At 51.6% G+C, this 22,106-nt stretch overlaps 1 protein-coding gene across 2 annotated transcripts in view; it reads left to right on the forward strand.

The window, feature by feature from the left end:
* Positions 1–6,811: 6,811 nt before the first annotated feature.
* The window catches only part of LOC136518546 (uncharacterized), a 39,302-nt gene continuing 24,007 nt past the window's right edge, over positions 6,812–22,106 (forward strand). The window contains exons 1-7 of one of the 2 annotated variants that reach the window (XM_066512225.1): positions 6,812–7,022; positions 7,157–7,584; positions 7,695–7,925; positions 9,400–9,602; positions 9,815–9,987; positions 11,697–12,238; positions 12,414–12,486. In XM_066512225.1, coding sequence (XP_066368322.1) covers positions 7,246–7,584; positions 7,695–7,925; positions 9,400–9,602; positions 9,815–9,987; positions 11,697–12,238; positions 12,414–12,486 — 1,561 coding nt within the window. In that variant the 5' untranslated portion in view covers positions 6,812–7,022; positions 7,157–7,245. The remainder of the gene's footprint in view (positions 7,023–7,156; positions 7,585–7,694; positions 7,926–9,399; positions 9,603–9,814; positions 9,988–11,696; positions 12,239–12,413; positions 12,487–22,106) is intronic. The other variant, XM_066512230.1, reaches the window with a different exon arrangement.

Raw genomic sequence — 22,106 nt, forward strand, 5'->3', positions numbered from 1 at the left:
AGGGGTCCCCCTGGCTTTTGGTACGACCCTCACGCTTTCTTTTTGCTCGAAAGGAGGGGTGGAATGTGCCAGGCTACCCTCGATGGGTACGAGCGTGGGCACTTCCGGTGAGCTGTTATCGGGTGAGTCCGAGTGGAGGTCCGTGCCCCGTTCGCTTGGGGACGGCTAGTGGTCCAGAGACACACTCCAAGAGTACCAGAGGGTTTCTCTAGTGGGTGCCGAGGCCGTTCGCTGGGCCTTGGTGGCTCGGTGCCTCCCTACGGTGGGATCCCATTCGGAGACTTCCCTGCCGGTCTTGGACACGACTTAGGACGTCTCGAGCGATTGTTCACGCGGGCCTCGACCATTCGTAGGCTTGCCCCAAAGTCGTCCCTGACTCTGTTGCCTGGGGTGGCTGTCGAAACCTCTGGAGGCCCAGCCTTCGAACCCCTGGACCGTAACGGGCTCGGTGCCCTTTATCGTATTTGTAACAAAACTTCCAACGTGGACTTAGACCATTTGTCTTTGTCTTGGGTGCAGGAGGAGCCCCTAAGCCTCCGCCATGAGCAGGAGGGCGGTCAGGGGTCCCCTGGCTTTTTCATCCGACCCTCACATATCCTTTTTGTTCGGACGGAGGGTTTGTTTGCCGAGCCCATTCTGGTGCGAGCCGGAGCCGCTGGTCTCGGCAAGGTTGCAGGAAGAGCCCCTAGCCTCTGTGCGGAGCGAGAGGGCCGTCGGGAGTTCCCCTGGCTTTTTATACGCCCCTCACGCATGAGGGTTTGTTTGCCGAGGCCCCTTTGGGCGCGAGCCCGGGTCGTGGGGTCTCGGCATATCTGCAGGAAGAGCCCCCTAGCCTCTACATAGGGTGAGAGGGCCATCTGAAGCTCCCCTATCTTTTTGTACGACCCTCACACTTCCTTTTCACTCGGAAGGAGGGTTTGTTTTGCCGAGCCCCTTTGAGTGCGAGCCGAGATCGCTGGGTCTCGGCAAGGTTGCAGGAAGACCTCCTTAGCCTCTGCATAGAGCGAGAAGGCCGTCGGGGGTTCTCCTGACTTTTTGTGCGACCCTCATGCTTCCTTTTCGCTCGGAAGGAGGGGTGGAATGTGCCTCGCTACCCTCGGTGGGCACGAGCGGTGGCACTTCCGATGAGCTGTTATCGGGTAGTCCGAGTGGAGGCCCGAACCCCGTTCGCTAGGGGACAGCTAGCGGTCTAGAGACACACTCCAAGAGTACCAGATGATTTCTCTAGTGGGTGCCGAGGCCGTTCGCTGGGCCTCGGTGGCTCGGTGCCTCCCTACGGTGGGATCCCATTCGGAGACCTTCCTGCCGGTCTCGAACATAACTTTGGGCGTCCCAAGCGTTTCGCTTGCTTGGGCCTCGGCCCCGTATAGGCTCGCCCGCGGTCGTCCCAGACTCTGTTATCCTAGGGCGGCTATCGAAACCTCTTGGGGCCCAGCCTTCGAACCCCTGGACCATAATAGGCTCAGAGCCTAATTCCTTCATATGAAAGAAATAGGTCGTGGGGAATATCTTCCCTATTGGCTCGGCAACGGGTGGCGTGCCTTTTGAGGCAGTTTCCTAGGGAGGCAAAATGACGCCTGCTGCCATAGTGGCCGAGCGTGACGTGGTGGATGGGACGTAACTGTTCTCGCATTTAATGAGGGAGACGTGGGCGCGTGGGCCGGCGAAATCGGCTCGTGGTTAACTACGCCGGATCGGGGGGGAAACTTCCCCGATTTCGTCGCCCGTTCGTTTCGCCTCCTCCCTGCATAAATACCCGAAGAGTCTCGCCCCTCCTCGTCTTACCTTGCCTGCATTAGCACTGTCTCCATCGAGCCGTCGCTAGAGCAGCGGGTGCCGGGAAGAAGAGGGGAGAAGAGCGAGCCTAGGGAGAAAGCGAGAAAACAGCGAGAGCGTGGGAGAGAGAGAAGAACTCACCGCCGCACCTGATTCCTCCATCGCACTCATGGCCGACGACATCGTCGTTGTCGAGGCGGACCCCTAGGATCCGTCAGACGTCACCGAGGAGATGCTTCAGTCGCTTGTCGACGGTAGACTCCTTCGCCCAGTAACAGACTCCACCAGGCCGGAGTGGATTGCTCCGTACGGCGAGCCAGAGCCGAGGCCTCACGACGGCTACGTCGTGAGCTTCGTCTCCTTTCACAAGCACGGCCTCGGCGTCCCGGCGGATCGGTTCATGCAGGCGCTCCCGTACTACTACGGCGTGGAGCTCCACAACTTCAATCCCAACTCCATTGCTCAGGCGGCTATCTTTGTTGCCGTCTGCAAGGGGTATTTGGGGATTGCTCCCCATTGGGAGTTGTGGCTCCACCTATTCCGGGCGGGGCACACTACCAAGCCGACGGGCACGTCGGGTATGAGGAAGGCGACGAGGGCCGGCGGCTGCACTCTCCAAGTGCGCCAGGACCACCTGCACCTCTACATCCTGGCCCAACTCGCGTCATCCAATCGCCGGTGGTACACGAGTTGGTTCTACCTTCGCAACGACGACAGAGGACTTCCCCCCTACACTGGGCGGATTGTGGGGAGTTGCCCGGAGAGATGGAAGTACGGCGTCCCGAAGGACGACCAGCCCAAGCTGCAGCTGCTTCTGGAGGGGCTGGCGAGGCTACGGGGCCATGGTCTCATCGTGGCTGTGGTCGTGGCCGCCTTCCACCACCGAAGGGTGCTGCCGCTGATGGCTCGGCGGCGGCAGCTATTCGAGATGAAGCTGGGTGAGCCCATTGAGGGCATCCGGATGTCCTCCTCCGCCCTTTCCAACGAGAAAATTCTTCATCGGGTGGGGGAGACGGTAGAGGCGAAGCTGAGGGGCGGCAACTTGACCCCTATCGCGATGCGGCCGTCGTGGGGGTTCCTCTCGCTGGTAAGTCGTGTGCCGCTGTAGCCTCCGAGCCTCCTCAGTCTCCCCTTACCCCTTGTTCCCTTATGCGTGTCCGTCGTTCCTATAGGGGATGAGGGACGTGCGCTCTTCTCCGCCGCCCGTTCCCGAGGACGCGAGGCGGCGAGCGATCAATCGGGCGCACGCCGACGCGCAAAAGAAGTGAAAAGACGCCAAGGCGGCGAAGCGCACGAAGAGCTGGATAAGCGCCGCCGTCAACAACGGAAGGATGGTCTCCCGTTGGAGGAATCCCTGTCGTCGTCGCTGTCGACGAAGGCCTCGGACGGGGATGACGGGGGGCGAGGTGGGGCGAGGTCCCCTGAACCACCTTCCTGACGTAGAGGAGGTGGTGCCCGAGGCGTTGGCAAGCAGCCCGGCACTCCCGGGAGGAGGAGGAGAAGCGGACCCGGGGTCGGCGGTTGCCCGCTCCGGAGCCGAGGCCGACACGCCCGTGGCGCGGGCATTGGGCAAATGCGCCATTAGCCCGGTGGGCTCGACGGCGATGGTGGAACAAGCGGCGGTGGAGGCGACGCCACCGCCCCCGCAGAGGACCGAAGGGGCGCCGAGGTCCATTGAGGACTGACCGGCGCCGATGGATACGGAGGCGACGCCTCTGCCGCCGCCTCCGTCGTTGCGGACGAGGTTTGCCGTGGCGAAGCGGTTGCCGCCCTGTTCAAGGTAAGTGTATTTTTGGCAGGGTCATAGTGCCTTCCGTTCGCCTTTTGGTCTCGCGCTGATCCTGTAGGTTATTTTTCCTTAGTCAGAAGCGGCCTGCGGACGAGCTTCCCTTGGCGCCCCTTAAGGCGCTCAAGGCGAGCCCTGGCTCCTCCGCCCACTAGGTGGCGGAGGCACAAGCCGCTATCCAACGCGGCGCGGCGTCGGCGAGGGTCGACCCGAAGGAGCCAGCCGCCCAAGGAGGGGCTGTCGAGGCGACCCCTACATAGACGAGGGAGGGAGTGCCTTCGCCCCGTGAGGGCGAGGCTCACGAGTCGGATGGGGTCGGCGTGCCCTTGGTTGCCGAGGCCCCCGGGGTCTCCGAGGCTAAGGCGACGGAGGCCAGGGCGCCCAAAACCGCCGAGACCGCAGTGTCCGCGGTCGGTGTTTCTGCGTCCTCCGAGGCCACGATGGCGGAGGCCAGAGCCCCCGAGACCGTCGAGGTCATAATTACGGAGACCGGAGCCCCCGAGATCACCAAGGCCATCGTAATGGCGGTGAGGCCGTCTGTCCAGGAGGCGGAGATAAAGGCGGCAGAGGCCTCGGTGGCGCCCTTGGTTCAGGGGCCGCCGTTGTTGCGAGAGAGCGCCCGGGAGGCGGAGGTCTATCTGATCTCCTCCGACGATACTTCCCGGGCGCTGGAGGTGGTCGACGCCGAGGAGGCCGGTGCCGTGGAACAGCCGGCGCCGATCTTGGACGAGGGAAACTCGGCCCTCGTGCGGGCGCGATCCGAGCCTCGCAGGTGGGATCACCCGCGGGTACTGTGGTGGAGCCGGGACGACCCTGAGGGGGAGCCTCTGTTCGCCCTCGAGGACGCAGCCGAGGGTGGGCGCTGGGGCACCTTCGAGCAATACCGCCAGCTAGCGGAGCGGTCGCTACGGACGGCGCTGTCTGTGGTGGCCGACGAACTGCCCGGAGTCGCCCAGGTTCGCGTTTTCCTTTCTCGCGCGACGTTGTCCCTTTTCTGGGTTTTGTTACCATCAATGACCCCTGTTCTGCTTCCCCAGGAGCTCGAGACCCGGTCCCTTGGGAAGTCGGTCTTTCTCCGACGGGAGAGGGGCGTCTGGGACCAGCTTCAGCGGCAGAAGGGCCTTCTTGCCGGCGCCAACAAGCTCCTGTCAGCGCGGAGCGCGGAGGTAGAGGACCTCCGCCTTCGTTGTGCCGACGCGAAGGTCGAGGTGGCCATGGCCCAGACGCAGCTCGCCCCTCTGGCGGCGCGGGTGAAGGAGTTGGAGGAGGAGCTCACCCGCGCAGTCAGCGATCGGGATGCCTTCAGGGGCCGAGCCGTTGAAGCTACGGCCTCGACCGCGGCTCTCGCGGGGCAGCTGGGGGCGGAACAGAGGGCGCACCAGCTTGAACCTTTATAGTAAGAGCCCATAAACACGTGAAAGAAGAATATACATTCCATTAGGCTCATATAGTGAGGACAAGTTAGTAGCAACCGACACTGCACCGCTCGCCGGTTGCTCGTGTCATTTCCAATGCCGACAAGCTCCTCTGATGAAGCTCCCAATTCAAAAGTGGGTTTTTCTCCAGGTAATATCATTGAACGTATCGTAAGAGAAATTGATTTGCTCCAAGCTATGTCATCAACTGTGGAACGATGATTTTGTTGTGGACGTGTTGTCAATTGCTCCACAAACAAAATTCAATCGTACCAGCACGAATAGAGAGAACCACACAATAAGAAAAAAAAAGTAAACTTTGCCATAGGGATGAAACTGAAACTGAAAATTTGTGTCTATAGGATCATATCCATAAAAAGCAATATATTTTGTAATCATTTTTTATCAGCATCTTACATAGAATGCGATTATTGTAATTGCCACTAAATAGTCAAATTAATAAAAGTATTTTTTCGATCAACTATCAATCGTTCTTATCCTTGCTTTGCAGCGAAGAGCGGCTGTACCAGCACAGAGAAAAAGTGCAACCGTAACGATGCGGAGAAATTAGAGAAAGAAGGAGAAAAAAGTTATATTTACCCCCATCAACTATATCCCTAGTATGAGTTTCCTTGAACTATTGAAACCGCATAAACCCCTACCTTATTTAGAAGTGGGTTTTCTCTGACGTGGCGTTAATATGTCAATGATTTTGCGATGTAGGGACGTTGACAAAGATGTGACATTGCAACCAACCAACACATAGAAGAAGAAAAAAAAATGATCGGACATCACTTCCTTATCAACACATGGCAAAACCACTTACATATTTACACCATGTTAAAGAAAAAACCACTTCTAAATAAACGAGGTACCTGGTTGTTTGTACGATTTTCATCTGGTTTTATCGTTGATTTTTTTAGAGGACCTGGTTTTATCGTTGATGAAGGAGGAAATTTAGATTAGGGGTAGTTTGAATGAGATAAATCAGTTTTTTTGCGTGGAAGAAAAAGACGACCTATTGGCCTATTGGGCCGTGTGCGAGGAAGAAAAAAAAAAGAAAAAGGACAGACCGAGAGCCGGAGAGGCTTTGCCAACGGCCTTTTCTCGCCTACGCGGACAGCCGGACACACGATGAATAGGTCATCGGCACATTGCCGTCCCTTTTCCATATATAGAACCTAGGGCAGTAGGGCCCTACGCCCCTACCAAACAACAACGGGGGAATTCATTGTGTGCCATTAAAAAAGATCGTCATGTCCTGTGTACCTCTAAAAAAATTTAGCGGTCTTCAGCGCCACTGCTCTAATTTTTTTGTGCCCTCCATGCCACTACCGTCAGTTTGGGCTCTAACGCCGTCAAACTGCAGTTGTGAAAAGTCGAAAATACCCTTATGTCTAAATATGTCATTAATTTTTTTAAGCATCTTAACGACTTCAAATGAAAAAAAAACTCAAAACTAGAAAGTTGTAGATCTCGTCGAGATCTATAATTTTCATATAAAAATTATCTTTATTTAATTTCACAAAAAAAATATCTTAGAAAAATCATATCTTTTTTTACGTAATTAAATGAAAATAATTTTTATATGAAAATTATAGATCTCGACGAGATATACAACTTTCTAGTTTTGAGTTTTTTCATTTAAAGTCGTTAAGATGCTAAAAAAATTAATGACATATTTAGACATAAGGTATTTTTGACTTTTTACACCTACAATTTAACGGCGTTAGAGCCCAAACTGACGGCAATAATATGAAGGGTAAAAAAAAAAAAAAAAATTAGAACAGTGACACTGAAGGGCGCTGAACTTTGGCACACGGCACTGCAATTTTTTTTTTTACGGCACACGAGGAATTCTCCCCAACAACAACAACTGACGCTCCCGAGTCTCGCCCGGTCGCCCCCAACTCCGCCGACGCCGAGCACCACCTTGTCTCCGGCTGGTCCTACACCGGCCGCTCCTCAGTCAGTCCCGGATTCTCCCTCGGTTCTGAAGTGGAATGTTGGTTAATCAGGCGATAGGGTGATTTCCTCTTTAACTGGTGAGTAATCGTAGGTTTAGCTGGGCGGATTGCTCCGGGGACGAGTTGGTTTCGAATTCTCCATCCGATTAGTTGTGGAATTGTGTGCCCACTCACTCTCTACTAATCAGTCGATTTATCTGTGATCTGGTTAGGATTTTCTTCCTCGGGTAGGATCAGCACAGCCGGAGCTCAAAGGCTCCTGTGAAGTTTATTAAAGAATTTTAGGTTCAACGGAATCCCCATGTCCCCCAATAAACCCGGCCATGCTTCAGGCCGGGACGCGGTTTTCTGGTCGGGAGAAATGAACGCATATCTTATTGATTCGCTGCTTTACCAGCAAGACCTTGGGAACAGGGGTGAGTCCAAATTCTCATCGGTGGCATATGATAGCATCATCAATGGTGTCGGTGATAAGTTCGGGGTGGCAATTGACCGGAGCAATATAAAAAATCGCCTAAAGTATATCAAGGAATCGTTCCATGAGTGTAGGAACCTCCTTGGTGAAGATACTCGGTTTAGGTGGTGCTCAGAGAGCCGAAAATTCAATGCGGATCCAAATGTTTGGAGGGAGTTGATCGAGGTTCGTGTGTGCTATCAGTCAGTCAAGAATAGACGTTGACTTATCTGTTCAAGAGGAGAAAGACATTGAAAGCCCCTGACCCACTATAAATCATCTGCTTTGTTTTGTAGAGAAAACCGGAAGCAAAGAAATGGATGATGAAGACGATTGACCATTATGATAGGTTAATGGTGCTATTTGGTAAGGATAGGGAGAAACGTCCAGATGTCGAGAATTCAAAAGGTACCGCGAAGAAAAAGGCGCGAACAGAACCACCAAAGGAGAGACTTCATCGTACTCCATTAAATGGCAAGGAGTCAGCTGTTGCCAAAAGTTCAGATAAGAAGGTGGACAAAATTGAGGTATCGATATTTGGACTTTATGAATTATTAACCATGTTTAAGTTTATTTTACTTGTTCTCACTGGTTGAGCAAGGAAAATGCTTTGGTAATATTGATCCAGGATGCCTAGTTTTGCCACCTTTAAATTTTGGCGTGCCATGCTTTCTTTGGCAAATGTTTACTTGATTATCAAAATTATGGCCCGCCATGCTTCCTTAACCTTAGGATTCACTTGCTACAAACTGAGTTTTTTTACCAAGTATGCTACAACTGTGTTGTTGTGGCAGACCATACAGTTTTGCCACACTTGGCTTACTTTATTTGCAACAAGGTTCGCTATGAGCCAAATGTCGATGCAAGTCCTTTTGCTCACTGGATGCTTGTCTGAAGACCAAAGCATGTAGACTTATAATAACATCATGTATCTGTTCTTGCACCATCGCGGTACTGGTACATAACAAAGCGCTTACTATTTTGTACATGACAACTTGTCTAGTTCACTTTTATGCACTACTTATTTTGGATGGTTTGTGTCTTTTATATACATAAAAGGTAGCACGGCTATTAGTGGTAAGTTAGATACCCTTTTATACCGTTTTATGATGCTTACAATTTGTTGATGTATGCATTATCGCTAGTTTTACTATAAACACTAGTTCTGTAATTCTGTTCAAACAGATAAGTTATATTAACCACTACCTATATGCCACCTGTTGTTATCTTGCAAAATTTTCCATTAACAATTTCATTGATATATTCTATATATTAATTGTTCTGTTGATTTCATTCGCTCAACCAATGAAGGATTGATTGAATGCTTCTGTAATTTGTGAAAAGATATTTGTTTTCTCGAATACAGTAGCTTTGGAAAGATCATTATGAACCATTGTAGTTACACTTGGTGACTGAAATGAATTAGGGTTCATTGGTGACTGAAATGAGTTTAAAGTGTGTTTGGTTTGCGTCACTGCATGGTCCAGAATCCAAAAACCTAAGCTAGCCACGCTGTTTGGTTTGCATCACCTAATAGACCCATCCATCACCGACTAATCCCTCATAAGCTGGTAAACATGTCAATTTCTGTGACCATCCGGCTCCTCGGAAATCAACGGACGACCACTTCCTCCAAATCAAAGGTCTGTCCAATCCTTGCTAAGGTGAATCCATGAGGGATCAACTCATTCCACACTAGATGGTTCCTTGAACAAAACACGCTGTTAGGGTTCACTTGGTGACTGAGATAAGTTTCCTTTTATCCAGACTGGTATTATACGTGTAGGATTTTCTAGCGAGATATTGACATCATGGGTTTATTTGTTGTATGAGGCTGTTTCGTTTTAAGCATTTATGTCCTGTAATAATTTTGGCCTGATTCCTCGCTTGTGGGGATGAAGCCGGATGCTTTCTTCCATTATCTAAAAAAAGTATCACCATTTTTGGCTGAATTTAGTGCAATTTTTACCTTGCTCTGATTGAGACTCTTTCTTTGTCCAGATCCCTGATGAGATGATAACAAATGTGGAACTTGATTTGTCAGAATCGTGCAGAATTGATAATGGCATTGTTGCCATACCTGTTCGTGCCAATTCATACGGTAAAGGTTTGCCCTATGCTCCTGAAAATTGGCCACGCTCTGGAGACATATGGCACTGGAAAGTTGGAAGCAGGGCTTCTGGAGCAGGCCATTGGGCTGACAGGTGATGCTCCTATATGTCCGGATATGTTTGATATGAATTTAAGTAGCACTATGTAAAGAGTAAAAATGAATAGAATGTATCAATTCCTTATTTTTGCATTAGGACAAGCTAAGATTTGCGGTCAATTTATTCGTTCTATATTGATTGTGCCACAAAAAAAAAGGAAGTTTGTGTCTGCTGTTGACTATTTGGATGGATCCAACTGTGAACAGGTATCTTACGCCGCCATCCCGTTTTCGTGACGCTGCTCCTAAGAAGTTAGGATTTGCAAGTAGAGTACAAGTTGAAGAATTTGTTAAGAGAGAATTTCCGGATGTCGATCCTAGCACATTCTTTTCTATGTTTATCTGGAAGATCCCTGCTGAAGGATACAGGATCCAAAAAGGTTAAACCTTTCTGTTGCATTTTTATGTTGTTCAGTTGTCATGTAATTAGTGCTTTAGATAGTAGTTCATTGAGGTTCTGAAAGCTGTTATTATAAATAGCTGTTTTAGTGAGCATGTACAGTTGTGGGGTTTATAGCAGCACCTGCGGACACTTCTTTGGAAGCCAATTGTTTCATAATTATTTCTTTATACATCTGCGCAATATTAGGTATAGTAAAGGGTGTGTAGGTATGTTGGATCTTGTATCTGATTTTTCTAGCACCAGTTAATATGTAACACTGCTTTCTGAATATGCCCATGGACCTTCCACTACTTTCATTTGTTGTAGTGGCCTTAGTATGTTAGATCTTATGTTTGTAGGTATATATGTACGTCTTAGTGAACTTTGTCTTCCTACAACTGTAGCTACTGTGCTGCACCTAATACATCACCAATTCACCATAACTCCACCTTACGCATCTGCAGTTAAAAACATGGTCCTTTTGAAGCATACCCTTGTATTCTTAACTGTAGTTCCTCCCTGACCATATAACTCAATTCCCCAAGCAAGGTGACCCATTTTGCCAAGTTGAGCATTTGATTTTACTAAGATAAAAAGCAGGGGTTGCATATCCAATTGTGCGCGGTAAATAATAAAGTTTATGAGGAAGTGGCCACACAGTCATGTATGTAGTATAACGTTTCTTTGCGATGCCGCTATTCTCTCACCCTTTCCACATCTGCAGTTGTTGCGAATGGAATCTCCTTTTACAATTACCTTTATTGGTGGATACAATTTAGTGTCCTTGCAACATTTTTATTTAAAATCATGTCTGACTTTGGTCCGTTCAGAAAGCTTTCTGTGTTCACATCTTAATTGGGAAATATTTTGATATTTAAATCGTTTTTAGATGTGGGCTTGTTTGGGCCCCTGTCATTGTATAAGTTTTGGGCCCATCCTGTATTCTCCATATCTTGCGTGTTTTCGACACTTTTTTTTTTGCATGTATAAGTTTTAAGCCCATACTGCCATACAACATTCCAGTGACCTTGTACTCTATATATGGTTGGTCTAGAAAGCCCTCCCTTACATCTCCCAATCCTCAAACCCTAGCCGCCAACCCTTCCACCCGGTGCTTCCAACCAACTCTTGCTGCCGATGACGCCCTTCTACCTAGTACCGCGCTCCGAAGTGAAGCGGCGCTATCTCCTTCCCCAGCACAGGAGATCACATTTTGCCTGTAATGAAATATCTGATCTGATTTTCTATTTTTTTCCCTTCGTACATCTAGACTAGAAATTGCTTGATGTTACGGCCCTGTTTGGAACTGCGATCTGTGACCGCGGGTGCGGTATCCCATCCGTGGCTCCGAGGCCGCGATACGGGAAATCGGCGGTGTAGTTCATTTCCCGATTTTTCCCCTCACAGGTGGTCGCTAGAATCACGGCCATCGCTAGGCGTTTGGTGGGATTTTCCCGATTCTCGCGGTGGGACGCCCAGGAATCCGATTACAATCGGTTCCAAACAGGGCCTACATCTGGTGAATGGTGATTTGTGTTTGTGTGCGCGCGCACACGCGCGTGGGGTGGGGGTTAATGGATTACAAGATACATCATGTACACAGTTGTTTCTGTATGGTTACTACTATTCTTTTTCAGATTGCTTCCTTTTTTTGTGAATTTCAGATTGCTTCCTTTGTGCTGCTCGTTAATACCTAAGTATTTTCAGGCACCCAGCAAGTGAGGCGCAATGAACCTGAACCTGAACCTGTGGTGGCTGATCCAGGTGGTCTCTGCAAGACTAGGAATAGCTTGTGCAATCTTGAAAGAGAAGGTTTTGTTGAATCATCACCAGCACGGGCTTGTAATATCTGCTGCAAAGAGCCTGGTTTCTGTCGTGAGTGCTGCTGCCTTCTCTGTAACAAAACCATTGACTATTCTTTTGGAGGTTACAGCTTCATAAAATGTGAGGCAGTTGTGGAAGAGAACTTAATATGTGGGCATTCTGCACACATTAATTGTGCTCTTCGAAGTTACATGGCTGGAACTGTTGGGGGAGTTTTTGCCTTGGATGTCCAATATTTATGCAGGCTCTGTGATAACAAAATCAACTTAATGACGCATGTGGAGAAACTCATGGAAACGTGCCAATCTCTTGAATCAAGGGATGAAATCGAACCTATGCTGAATTTGGGCTTATGCCTCTTGCGTGGCTCAAAACAAATGAGAGCAAGAAGCTTGGAAAACCATATGAGATCAGCAATGGAAAAGGTATACTTTGATGTTGTGATCTATTTGATCATCTGTTAATAGCATGTTGCCTATTGTCATAATTTAGTGCCCCTTTGATTGTTGATGAACTGGTGATACTACACACAGTCCATTTTGGTCCTAAAATACCCTAATAATTTAAAGTCATGGATTGATGGTTTATTGCTTAATGCAGCTGGAATGTGGATTTGACCTTGTTGAAGTCTGGAAATTGGAAGGTGACGAGGGCAGGGCAACACTCAGTGCAGGTAAACTTATTTTAGGAGTGCAACTAACTGTAGGAAGATTGAACTCTATTTAGCCCAACCATTTCTAGGACTTAATGCCCGTCCAAAAATCTCAGCTAGTTGCGATACTTTGGCCTTTGGTGTTTAATGTAATTCTTAGAAATTTCAACTATAGATGGTACAGACTACAGAACTTTGGGATCATATATGCCATACCTGTCTGAAAATATCCTGTAGATCTCCTATTAGAAGTTGCCATGTATAGCCCCTTTGGTTGACACCTATGCTAGTCTCAGTGCTGTAGAAATGACTAATATTTGTTAGTCGCTGAATTCTCACTCTTGGTAGTAGGAGAATTCTTACTCTCATCGAGAGAGGATGACACTAGGAGTTGGGGCAATTTTCTTGTCTATTTCTCACACAAGCTCACACAAATGCCATACCAACCTGAGGGGTTGGGGTTACATATTTATAGGCTGCTAGCCAGCCAAGCATATGCCAAGATGCTAGTCTAAGATGCTAGTCTAAGATGCTAATATGCTGTCCTCTAGTCTAAGATGCTGTCCTCTAAGATGCTGTCCTCTAGTCTAAGATGCTGTCCTAAAAACAGAAAAACAGCCACAAGGACCATGTGAGCAACAACAGCCCCACAAAGACCAGCCACACATGACTTATCCATCATTCTCCCCCTAAGTCTTGTGCGTCGTCTTGTGGGAGAGTTGAACCATCCCGGTCCTGGAGCAGAGCTCAAGGAACTTGGTCCTCCCAAGGGGCTTGGTGAGCAGGTCCGCAAGCTGGTCCTTGGTGTTGATGTAGTTCGCCTTGATGCTCCCTTCCTCCAAACAGCCTCGGATGAAGTGGTACCTCACCCGGATGTGCTTGCTGCGTTCGTGGAACACGGGGTTCTTTGCCAGGGCCAGAGCGGACTTGCTGTCCACCCTGAGCTCCACCGCTCTAGTGTCTCTGCCGAGGAGATCACCAAGCAGTCGAGCGAGCCAGAGCGCCTGAGTCGAAGCAGTGGAGGCCGCTATGTACTCGGCCTCGCAGCTGGACAGGGCCACCACCTGCTGCTTGACCGACTGCCAGCTAACGAGGCACTTGCCGAGGAAGAAGAGGATCCCGCTCGTGCTCTTGCTGGTGTCGATGTCGCCGGCGTGGTCGCTGTCGCTGTACCCGACGAAGTGTGCCGCCCCAGGACACCTCGGGTAGTAGAGGCAGTGGTCGAGAGTCCCCGCAACGTAGCGGATGATCCTCTTCACAGCCTGCTGGTGCTCCGTCGTCGGTCGCTGCATGAACCGACTAACGTAGCCGACGGAGAATGCCAAGTCCGGCCGTGTGTGGGCGAGGTAGCGAAGGCTCCCCACAAGGCGCCGGTACTGTGTAGCGTCCACCTCCTCCGTCGTGCTGTCGCGGCTCAGCTTCAGCCTCTCCTCCATCGGAGTGAGAGCTGGGTTGCAGTCGGTGAGCCCAGCTAGCTCAACGACGCGCTTGGCGTAGGCGGTCTGTCGAAGCATGATCCCGGAGTCATCCTGGTGCACCTCGATTCCCAGGTAGAAGGAGAGAGGCCCCAGGTCACTCATCTGGAAGGTGACCTTCATCTCTTCCTTGAATGCCGCCCCCTCCGCATCCTTGGTGCCGGTGATCACCAAGTCGTCGACGTAGACACCCACCAGCAGGGCATTTCCTCCATTGCCCCGTCGGTAGATGGCCGCCTCGTGCGGGCTTTGCTCGAAGCCCATCCCCTTTAGCGTGGAATCCAACTTGGCATTCCACGCCCTCGGTGCCTGCCGCAAGCCATAGAGGGCCTTGCGCAGGCGGAGCACCTTGCCCTCCTTGCCGGGGATCGCAAATCCCGGCGGCTGGTGCACGTAGACCTCCTTCAAGTCGCCGTTAAGGAACGCCGACTTGACGTCCATGTGGTGAACACGCCAGCCCTCCTGGGCAGCTAGCGCAAGGAGTCGCACGGACTCCATCCGTGCCACGGGAGCAAAAGCGTCGTCGAAGTCGACCCCCTCCTGCTGCACGAAACCTCGTGCCACCAAGCGAGCCTTTTGCTTGACGATGGCGCCGGCTTCATCCCTCTTCAACTTGTACACCCACTTAAGGGTGATCGCGCGGTGACCACGAGGAAGGTCAGCAAGCTCCCAGGTGCGGTTCTTCTCAACCGCATCCATCTCCAACTACATTGCGGCGCGCCATGCCGCGTGTCTCTCGGCCTCTGCAAACGACCGAGGCTCGCCGTCGTCACACGCAAGGTGCAACTGCGCCTCCAGGTCGTGAGGCACCGGTCCCGGCACCGGCTGGTCGTCGAGAAGGTTCTCCACCGTACGGTACCGCAACGGCTCACCGTCGTGGTACGCGTCGACGCGCTCCTCGTCGTGAGAGAGCGGAGTAGCGAGCTCAACCGGGCCGTGCTCGACACGAGCTGGTGGTGGAGTAGACGTGCCCGGAGTGGTGCCTGTCGGTGCTGGAGTGCGTGGCGTTGCCGGCTGTGGTGGAGCCGGCGAAGAGCTCATCGCAGTCGAGGTCCTGGCTGGAGAGCGTGGTGCTGTCGGAGTAGCAGGTGCCGGGGTCGGTGGAGGCTCGGAGACTGGGGTAGACGCGCTCGCCGAAGAAGAACTGCCTACTCCCCCAGCTCCCTCGAAGTGGACGTACTCGATAGTGAAGTCGTCGTACGTCGGAGCCGAGCCGTCGTCCACTGCCTTGTCCCACGCCCATCCTCGCCCTTCGTCGAACACAACGTCGCGCGCCGTGCGCACACGCTGTCTTCGGGTCGAGGATGCGGTAGGCCTTCGAGCCCTCCGCGTAGCCGATGAACACTCCCGGAGTGCTCCTGTCGTCGAGCTTGCTGATGTGGCCAAGCTCCTTGGCGAATGCGAGGCAGCCGAAGACCCGCAAGTGGGAGACCGCCGGCTTGCGCCCATGCCAAGCCTCGTACGGCGTCCTGCCGTCGAGCGCCTTGGTAGACGAGCGGTTGAGGATGTAGACGGCCGTCACCACCGCCTCTCCCCAGAAGATAGCCGGCATCCCCCTCTGCTTGAGGAGGGCCCGAGCCATCCCCACAACCGTCTGGTTGCGCCGCTCGACGACGCCGTTCTGCTGCGGGCTGTACGGCGTGGAGTAGTGGCGCTGAATGCCCTCGTCAGCGCAGTACGACGCGAATTCAGCCGCCGTGAATTCACCGCCGTTGTCGGTGCGCAGCACGCGCAGCTTGCGGCCGCACTCCGCCTCCGCAGCAGCCTGCGCGCGCCTGATGGCGTCCGCAGCCTCTCTCTTGCTGCCGAGGACCATCACCCACATGTAGCGGGAGAGGTCGTCGACGAGCAGCAGGAAGTAGCGTCGTCCTCCCGGTGTGGCCGGTGTCACCGGGCCACACAAGTCCCCGTGCACAAGCTCGAGCCTCTCCTTGGCTCGAAAGCTCGCCCGCTGGGGAAAGGGGAGTCGCCTCTGCTTCGTCAACACGCAGACGTCGCAGAGCTGCTCCACATGGTCGAGGCACGGCAGGCCTCGCACCATCTCCGTGGCACTGAGCCGCTTCAGGGCCTCAAAGTGAAGGTGCCCGAAACGCTCGTGCCACTGCCACGCCTCGTCGTCCCGACGAGCAGCGAGACAGAGGGGTTGTGCCACCTGCACGTTAAGAACGTAGAGTCGATTTGCGCTTCTGGATACCTTGGCAAGAAGGCGACGACGACGATCCCAAATCCTCATGACTCCGTCCTCAACCACCACGCGCGAACCGTTCTTATCCAGCTGTCCCAAGCTGATGACGGAGTTCCTCAACGCGGGGATGTAGTAGACTCCGGTGAGCAGCCTGTGCTCACCAGACACGGTGGTGAAGATGACGGAGCCGACGCCCTTGATCTCCACGCCGGAGGCATCCCCAAACTTGACGGAGCCTCGAACGCTAGAGTCAAGCTCGGTGAAGAACTCCCGTCGACCGGTCATGTGATGGGTGGCGCCGGTGTCGAGGCACCACCCGTCAGTCTTGTCGTTGCCGGAGCTGTCGCCGAGGAGGGCGTGTGCTTTTGGCTCGTCGAGGTGGAGGAGAGCCGCTGCGGCCGGTGCCGCTGGAGGTAGCTCGATGCTGGCATGTGCCATGAACAGAGCCGGCTCCTCCTCCGCCTGTGCGACGTGGGCCTGGCCGCGTCGTGGCTGTCGACAGTCCTTGGCCCAATGGCCAAGCTGGCCGCAGTTGCGGCAGGTGTCGTCTCGTGCCGGCTTGTGCCTGCCGGCGGCGCCGCCCTGGGCGCCTCCGCGGGCATCACCCTCGGCACGTCCTCGCGCCCCGGCCTGGGCGTCTCTGCGCGCCTTGCGCGGCTTGCCACGCTTGCGGCCGCCTGTCGCGGAAGAAGGCTCCCCCTTCCTCCGGTCACCCTGGCTGGCAAGCCACTGCTCCCGAGTGAGAAGGAGCTTCCCGCCAGTGGTGATGGGCCTCGAGAGGGACTGTGGCTCATCACTGTCGACGACCTTGAGGCGACCTATCGCCTCCTCGATCGACATCGTGGAGAGATCCAGCAGCGACTCGATCGAGCGAGCCATCTGCTTGTACTTCTCGGAGACGCAGCGGAAGAGCTTTTCGACAGCTCTCTCCTCGTCGTAGGTGTCGTCGTCGAACTGCACCATCTTCTGCAACAGAGTGTTGAGACAGAGAGCAAAGTCATCAACGTCCTCACCTGGCTTGAAGGCCAGGTTCTCCCACTCCTTGCGAAGTGCCTGCAGCGTGGACTTGCGGGCGCGGTCGCTGCCGATGCGTGCCGCAGCGATGGCGTCCTAAGCCTCCTTGGCAGTCCGCTTGCTGGTAAGCGAGAACTGCATCTCGGGCAGGACTGCAGCGATGAGAGCATCCAGCGCTCGTCGATCTAGGTCGTAGTCGACGTCGCCATACCGGACTGCCTCCCACATGTGCCGCACCTGGAGCTTTACCCTCATCACCGCAACCCACTCGACGTAGTTGGTCTTGGTGAGGGTAGGCCACCCACCGCCGGGACCGACGTCCCTGACAACAGCCTGGAGCCCGTGGTAACCACGGTACCGATCCGGGGAGAGAGAGCCACGCTGCCTGTGAAGGCCGCGCTCTCCATCGACCCGTCGTTACCGATCCGGGGAGAGAGAGCCACGCTGCCTGTGAAGGCCGCGCTCTCCATCGACCCGTCCGCCACCGTTGCCGTGCGCGCCTCCTCCAGGAGCGCCACCGGCGCATCCGCGCCTGTCTGGGCTGCCGCCGCGCTCGTGGGCGTGCGCGGCTGCCCCAGGAGCGCCACCGCCGTGCGCGCCTCCTCCAGGAGCGCCGCCAGCGCGTCCGCGCCTGTCTGGGTTGCCGCCACGCTCATGGACGTGCGCGGCTGCCCACTGCGCCGCCCGCGCTCGCGCTGCCTCCCTCTCTAGCAGCTCGAGGTCTGCGTCGGCGGTGTCGTCAGCGGAAATGGAGCTGCCGATGCTGCCGCGCAGAGCCTCGACCTCCGTCGCCGCCGCACGCGATGCATTCGCCGCCGCCGCCGCTTCCGCCTCCGCTCTGGCTGCTGCCAGCTCCGCCGCTGCCAACCTTGACGCCCTTGCCGCCGCCGCAGCGGTCTCTGCCGCCGCTCGCTCGCGTTCCTCTGCTGCGGCAAGTTCGGCCTCCTGCCGACGCCGCGTGCTCGAGGCGACCGAGCGCTGAGACTGCCCTGCGGACATGACGCGCTACCGGGGGGCTGCTGCGTGGGGAGAGGGCTGCTTCAGACGAGCTGGGAGAGGAGTGAACAGGAGCGGCCGGAGCTGCTGCTACTCTCAGCTGGGGCTGTTGCGTGGCTGGGCAAGGGGATGAGCAGGAGATGCTCAGGCTACAGGATACTACGGCTCTGATACCACTTGTTAGTCGCTGAATTCTCACTCTTGGTAGTAGGAGAATTCTTACTCTCATCGAGAGAGGAACACAAGTGAAGATAAATAGTAGTAAGCTTTCTACCACTAGTAGTACTATGGTTGCTTTCTACCACTAGTCGTTGAATCTTCCTATTCCACTTACTATACCTCTTTTGTGTCTTTGTCGGATTTCTCTCGCACGAGGTTAAAAAGGTCTAGGATCCCCAATTTCGCATTTGACCCTGTCTGTACCGCTACGCGCCTCACTGTACATCTTCTGTCCATTTGCTCTACTGTAATTACCATGGGTATGTTTTTTTTAAACAAGGTATCTGAATCAACGAATCAAGAAAACTGGTATTGCTACCAGTATCCAGCAGAATTCATATAGGTTGGTTTTTTATCCTTCCTTTTATAAGTGCCCTTAGACTTTATATTATCTTCTTCTTTGCCGAAACCGAGCTATTAATTGGCACCTTGGGCACCAAGCACCTATAGGCCATGGCTTCGGGGCAGCTCCCTCGGGATAAGGGATAGCGATAGGTCTAAAGCTCGTCATATCGACTAAAAGGGTGAAACTAGCGCTAGGGAAAGGGCCGTACCTAGGCATAATAGGAAGGAGCGCGCGCTAGGTAGGCGTTCTTGGAAGGAGCCTTGGGAACTGGGTAGAGGATTAGGTTGATAACCCCCTTTGCTTTGGATGAACCGAACCTCCAATAGGAAACCTAGGATAGGATAGGAAGCAACCTGCCTTGATCACGCTGCTGTTCCGATCCTAATTGTTGACGTCTACAACTAGATAATTGATTGATTTTCCTAGCCCTGGTCTATTTAATTGATTTAGTTCGCTAGGAATAGGAAACAGAGGCGCCGTTGCTTGTTCTACTAACGCTAGTGCTACTTATCGCTAGGATACAACTAGATAATTCGTACGTGCATAGGATGCCGAGGGCAGGATAAAGATGAACTCTTTGCCAATGCCTGCTTCCTTGGTATGATACCGGTATTGAGGGAAAGGATATCGATGGGCCGCCGTTCCGTTATTGGATTCGATTAAGAACCATAGCCGTAGTCGTAGCCGTTAGCAGGGAACCGAAGTAGGTATTTTAAGCAAGTATTGGCGTACCATAATACAATATTTCATGAACTAATGAGGTCGCGTAACATGCCGTAGTGTAGAACCCAAAGTAGTAGTGTATCACTCTTTCCAAGCCAAGGCAAAAAGCAAGCAGAAGGAATCCGAATCCTCCTATTTTTATTGATTTACTAAAGCCGAAGGAAAGAAAGAAGTAGGCTTGTACCAGCTCTTCTATGAAATTTCAATAAAGTAAATAAGGAAATTAGAAAAATAGGAAAGGCTTTCAGTTGATCACACACAAGTAGGATAGGCTTGGCAATTCCACTACTTTAAGTTGGCACCCTCACCTTGTCTTCCCATTTCATTTTGTTTCATTCCTTTCTTTACGCTGTAGGGGTATCGGTTTCTCTCCTTCTCCTCTGAATTGATTTTTCATTCAAACAAAAAGCAAGGAGTAGGGATTGGATAAGGTTATTATGCGTAGGTTCGTACGTTCGCTAATGCGTAGGTTTCGCTCGTTCCGAGGAAGGCCGTTGTTCGAATTGAAACAAAAGATACCTTTGCCCTGTAGGATTCGATTAGGGATACCGATAAGGAAGGGGTCAGGTGCTCAGGGGAGTACTCGCTCCAGCGTTAGCCTCAATCGAACCATTCGCCATTCCTAGTAGTCTGGGAGCAGCTTAGGGATAGGGCAGTTCTAGGACTGGATATCGCGATACTTTTCGGATAGGTATATCAATAGCGTTTGCTCGTCTCGTAGTCATATTGGCCTAGGGGTTGCCGAGGAAAACCTTACCGTTGTACGAAAGGATATCTCGTAACGGAAGGATTGAAACCAGATAAAGTTACTGAAATAACTACCTTTGCTAATGTGCTTTGTCGAACAACCTTGACTAGCTTTCCAGCATGCGCTACTACTGCCTACCTAGCAGTCACCTCTTCCTCCTCTATTCCATTTCTAGTGCAATATCTGACTTCAGGTCTCAAATCCCGCTACTCGAAAGCCCGGTCTGTAATCCCTTCTGTTCAAGTAGTAGCCAAGTAGTACCGAAGGAGTATCTCCGAGTTAAGGAGTACCGAAGGGAAGGAAGAAAAACCAAGTGAAAGAAGAAGTGCTAAAGTGCACAGCCACAGTATGGCAGAGAACAGCGTCTATCTCTCAAAGAAAGATCTGCAAGAGAAGAAAGGACCTGGGACAGAAGAAAGAACCGAACCCTATAGTTGTACAGAATTCCGTTTCGTTTGTCCGCTTTCCATTTCGACCACTCGCTCCTATGTATGAAGAATGGCTCTTCCTTGTCTTCATCTTTTCCAATCGACTTCGGGCGGATCCAATAATAAATAGACTTTATGGTAAGGAGAACGAAGATAGACATCCTTTGATTGCTTCTTCTTGAGCTTGGTCGCCAAGTGAGAAATAGGAAAACCAAACCTGTAAAGAACTTCTACTATGGATTGCCGGTGCGCATTAGTCCGACCAGATTCTAGATGATCTGCCACGCCTCGTCCTATTCCATTCTTTTTTTCTTTGAATGGAGCCTTAGCGAGTTCCGTTGCACCCAGTTCGAATTCGGACAGTAGGCCTCCCAACTCCCTACAAGGCAAGAACCAACCACTATAAGTCAACTCCAATAAAGAAGCTTGGTGGAAAGAAGGAAAGAGAGAAAAAAGCTACGTCTCTTTGATCAGTTATCCTTTCTAAAAATAATAGGTTTTGCCTCTACTCTATTTGTCTAGGCAGGGGTTAGGTTTGCTATTGGACGGCTTTCTCGATTATAGGGGAAGACTTTCTTGGAAATGGCTTTATTGCTATCCAGTTTCCTAAGCTTTATAAGAGAAGATCTAACTAGCCTGGCTTACTTTCTAGCCTGTCAACCTGCTCTGACATACCCTTCTAGCTCACTTGAAAATGAAATATTTGAAAGTTGTTAGTCTAAGTAGTATTTCACTGAAGGGCTAGAAGAACAGAGTTCGTTCATCCAGTGTTCTCGTTGGTTAGTTTGGATATAGACCAATAACTACACTGAATGCTATCACGATACCTAAACTAACACCTACTCTCCATTTTCTGTCTATATTATCCATCGGTATTTGTATTGCTGGTTCTTCTGGTGGTAGGACATCTTGCAACATAGCCATATCGTTGAAAGTATTCTCATCAAAGGGAAAAGGAGTATCTCCCCGGATTGACATCACTATGTCTGATATATCTTTAGTTTCCTGCAGTGTTATCTTAGTATACCCAGGCACAATTGCACTCTCATTGAGAAAGTAATCCCACGACATATAAAGCAGTTGATCTGGTGGAATATCTATATGAAAAGGTAGAAACTTGTACCAAACAGTAGTGTATAAACCAACTCTGACAAGTGCGAAAATACTACCATATACATTGGTGATTCCTCCATCCATAGATGATAAAGTAGTCATTTTTACCAAACAATTGGTTAAATTATCGGATATATAATAATATCGTTTTGATAACGCTCTTTTATAGGCAGGCCATAACACTTTTTCTAACCACTTATTACCAACATCTATCCCGGGTGTAAATTGTTTTAAAGATAGCAAATCTTTCCAAGAATGAAACTTCCATTGATTTAATGTTGCGTTAAAAGTGACAATAGGAGAACTCCAAAGAAAATTAGCACCCCTTAATATAGGATCATAAACTTCATATGAAATTTGATGAATCAAATCTTTATTATTTAATGAATCCATA

This window comes from Miscanthus floridulus, chromosome 2 (assembly GCF_019320115.1).
Source record: "Miscanthus floridulus cultivar M001 chromosome 2, ASM1932011v1, whole genome shotgun sequence".
Lineage (NCBI taxonomy): Eukaryota > Viridiplantae > Streptophyta > Magnoliopsida > Poales > Poaceae > Miscanthus > Miscanthus floridulus.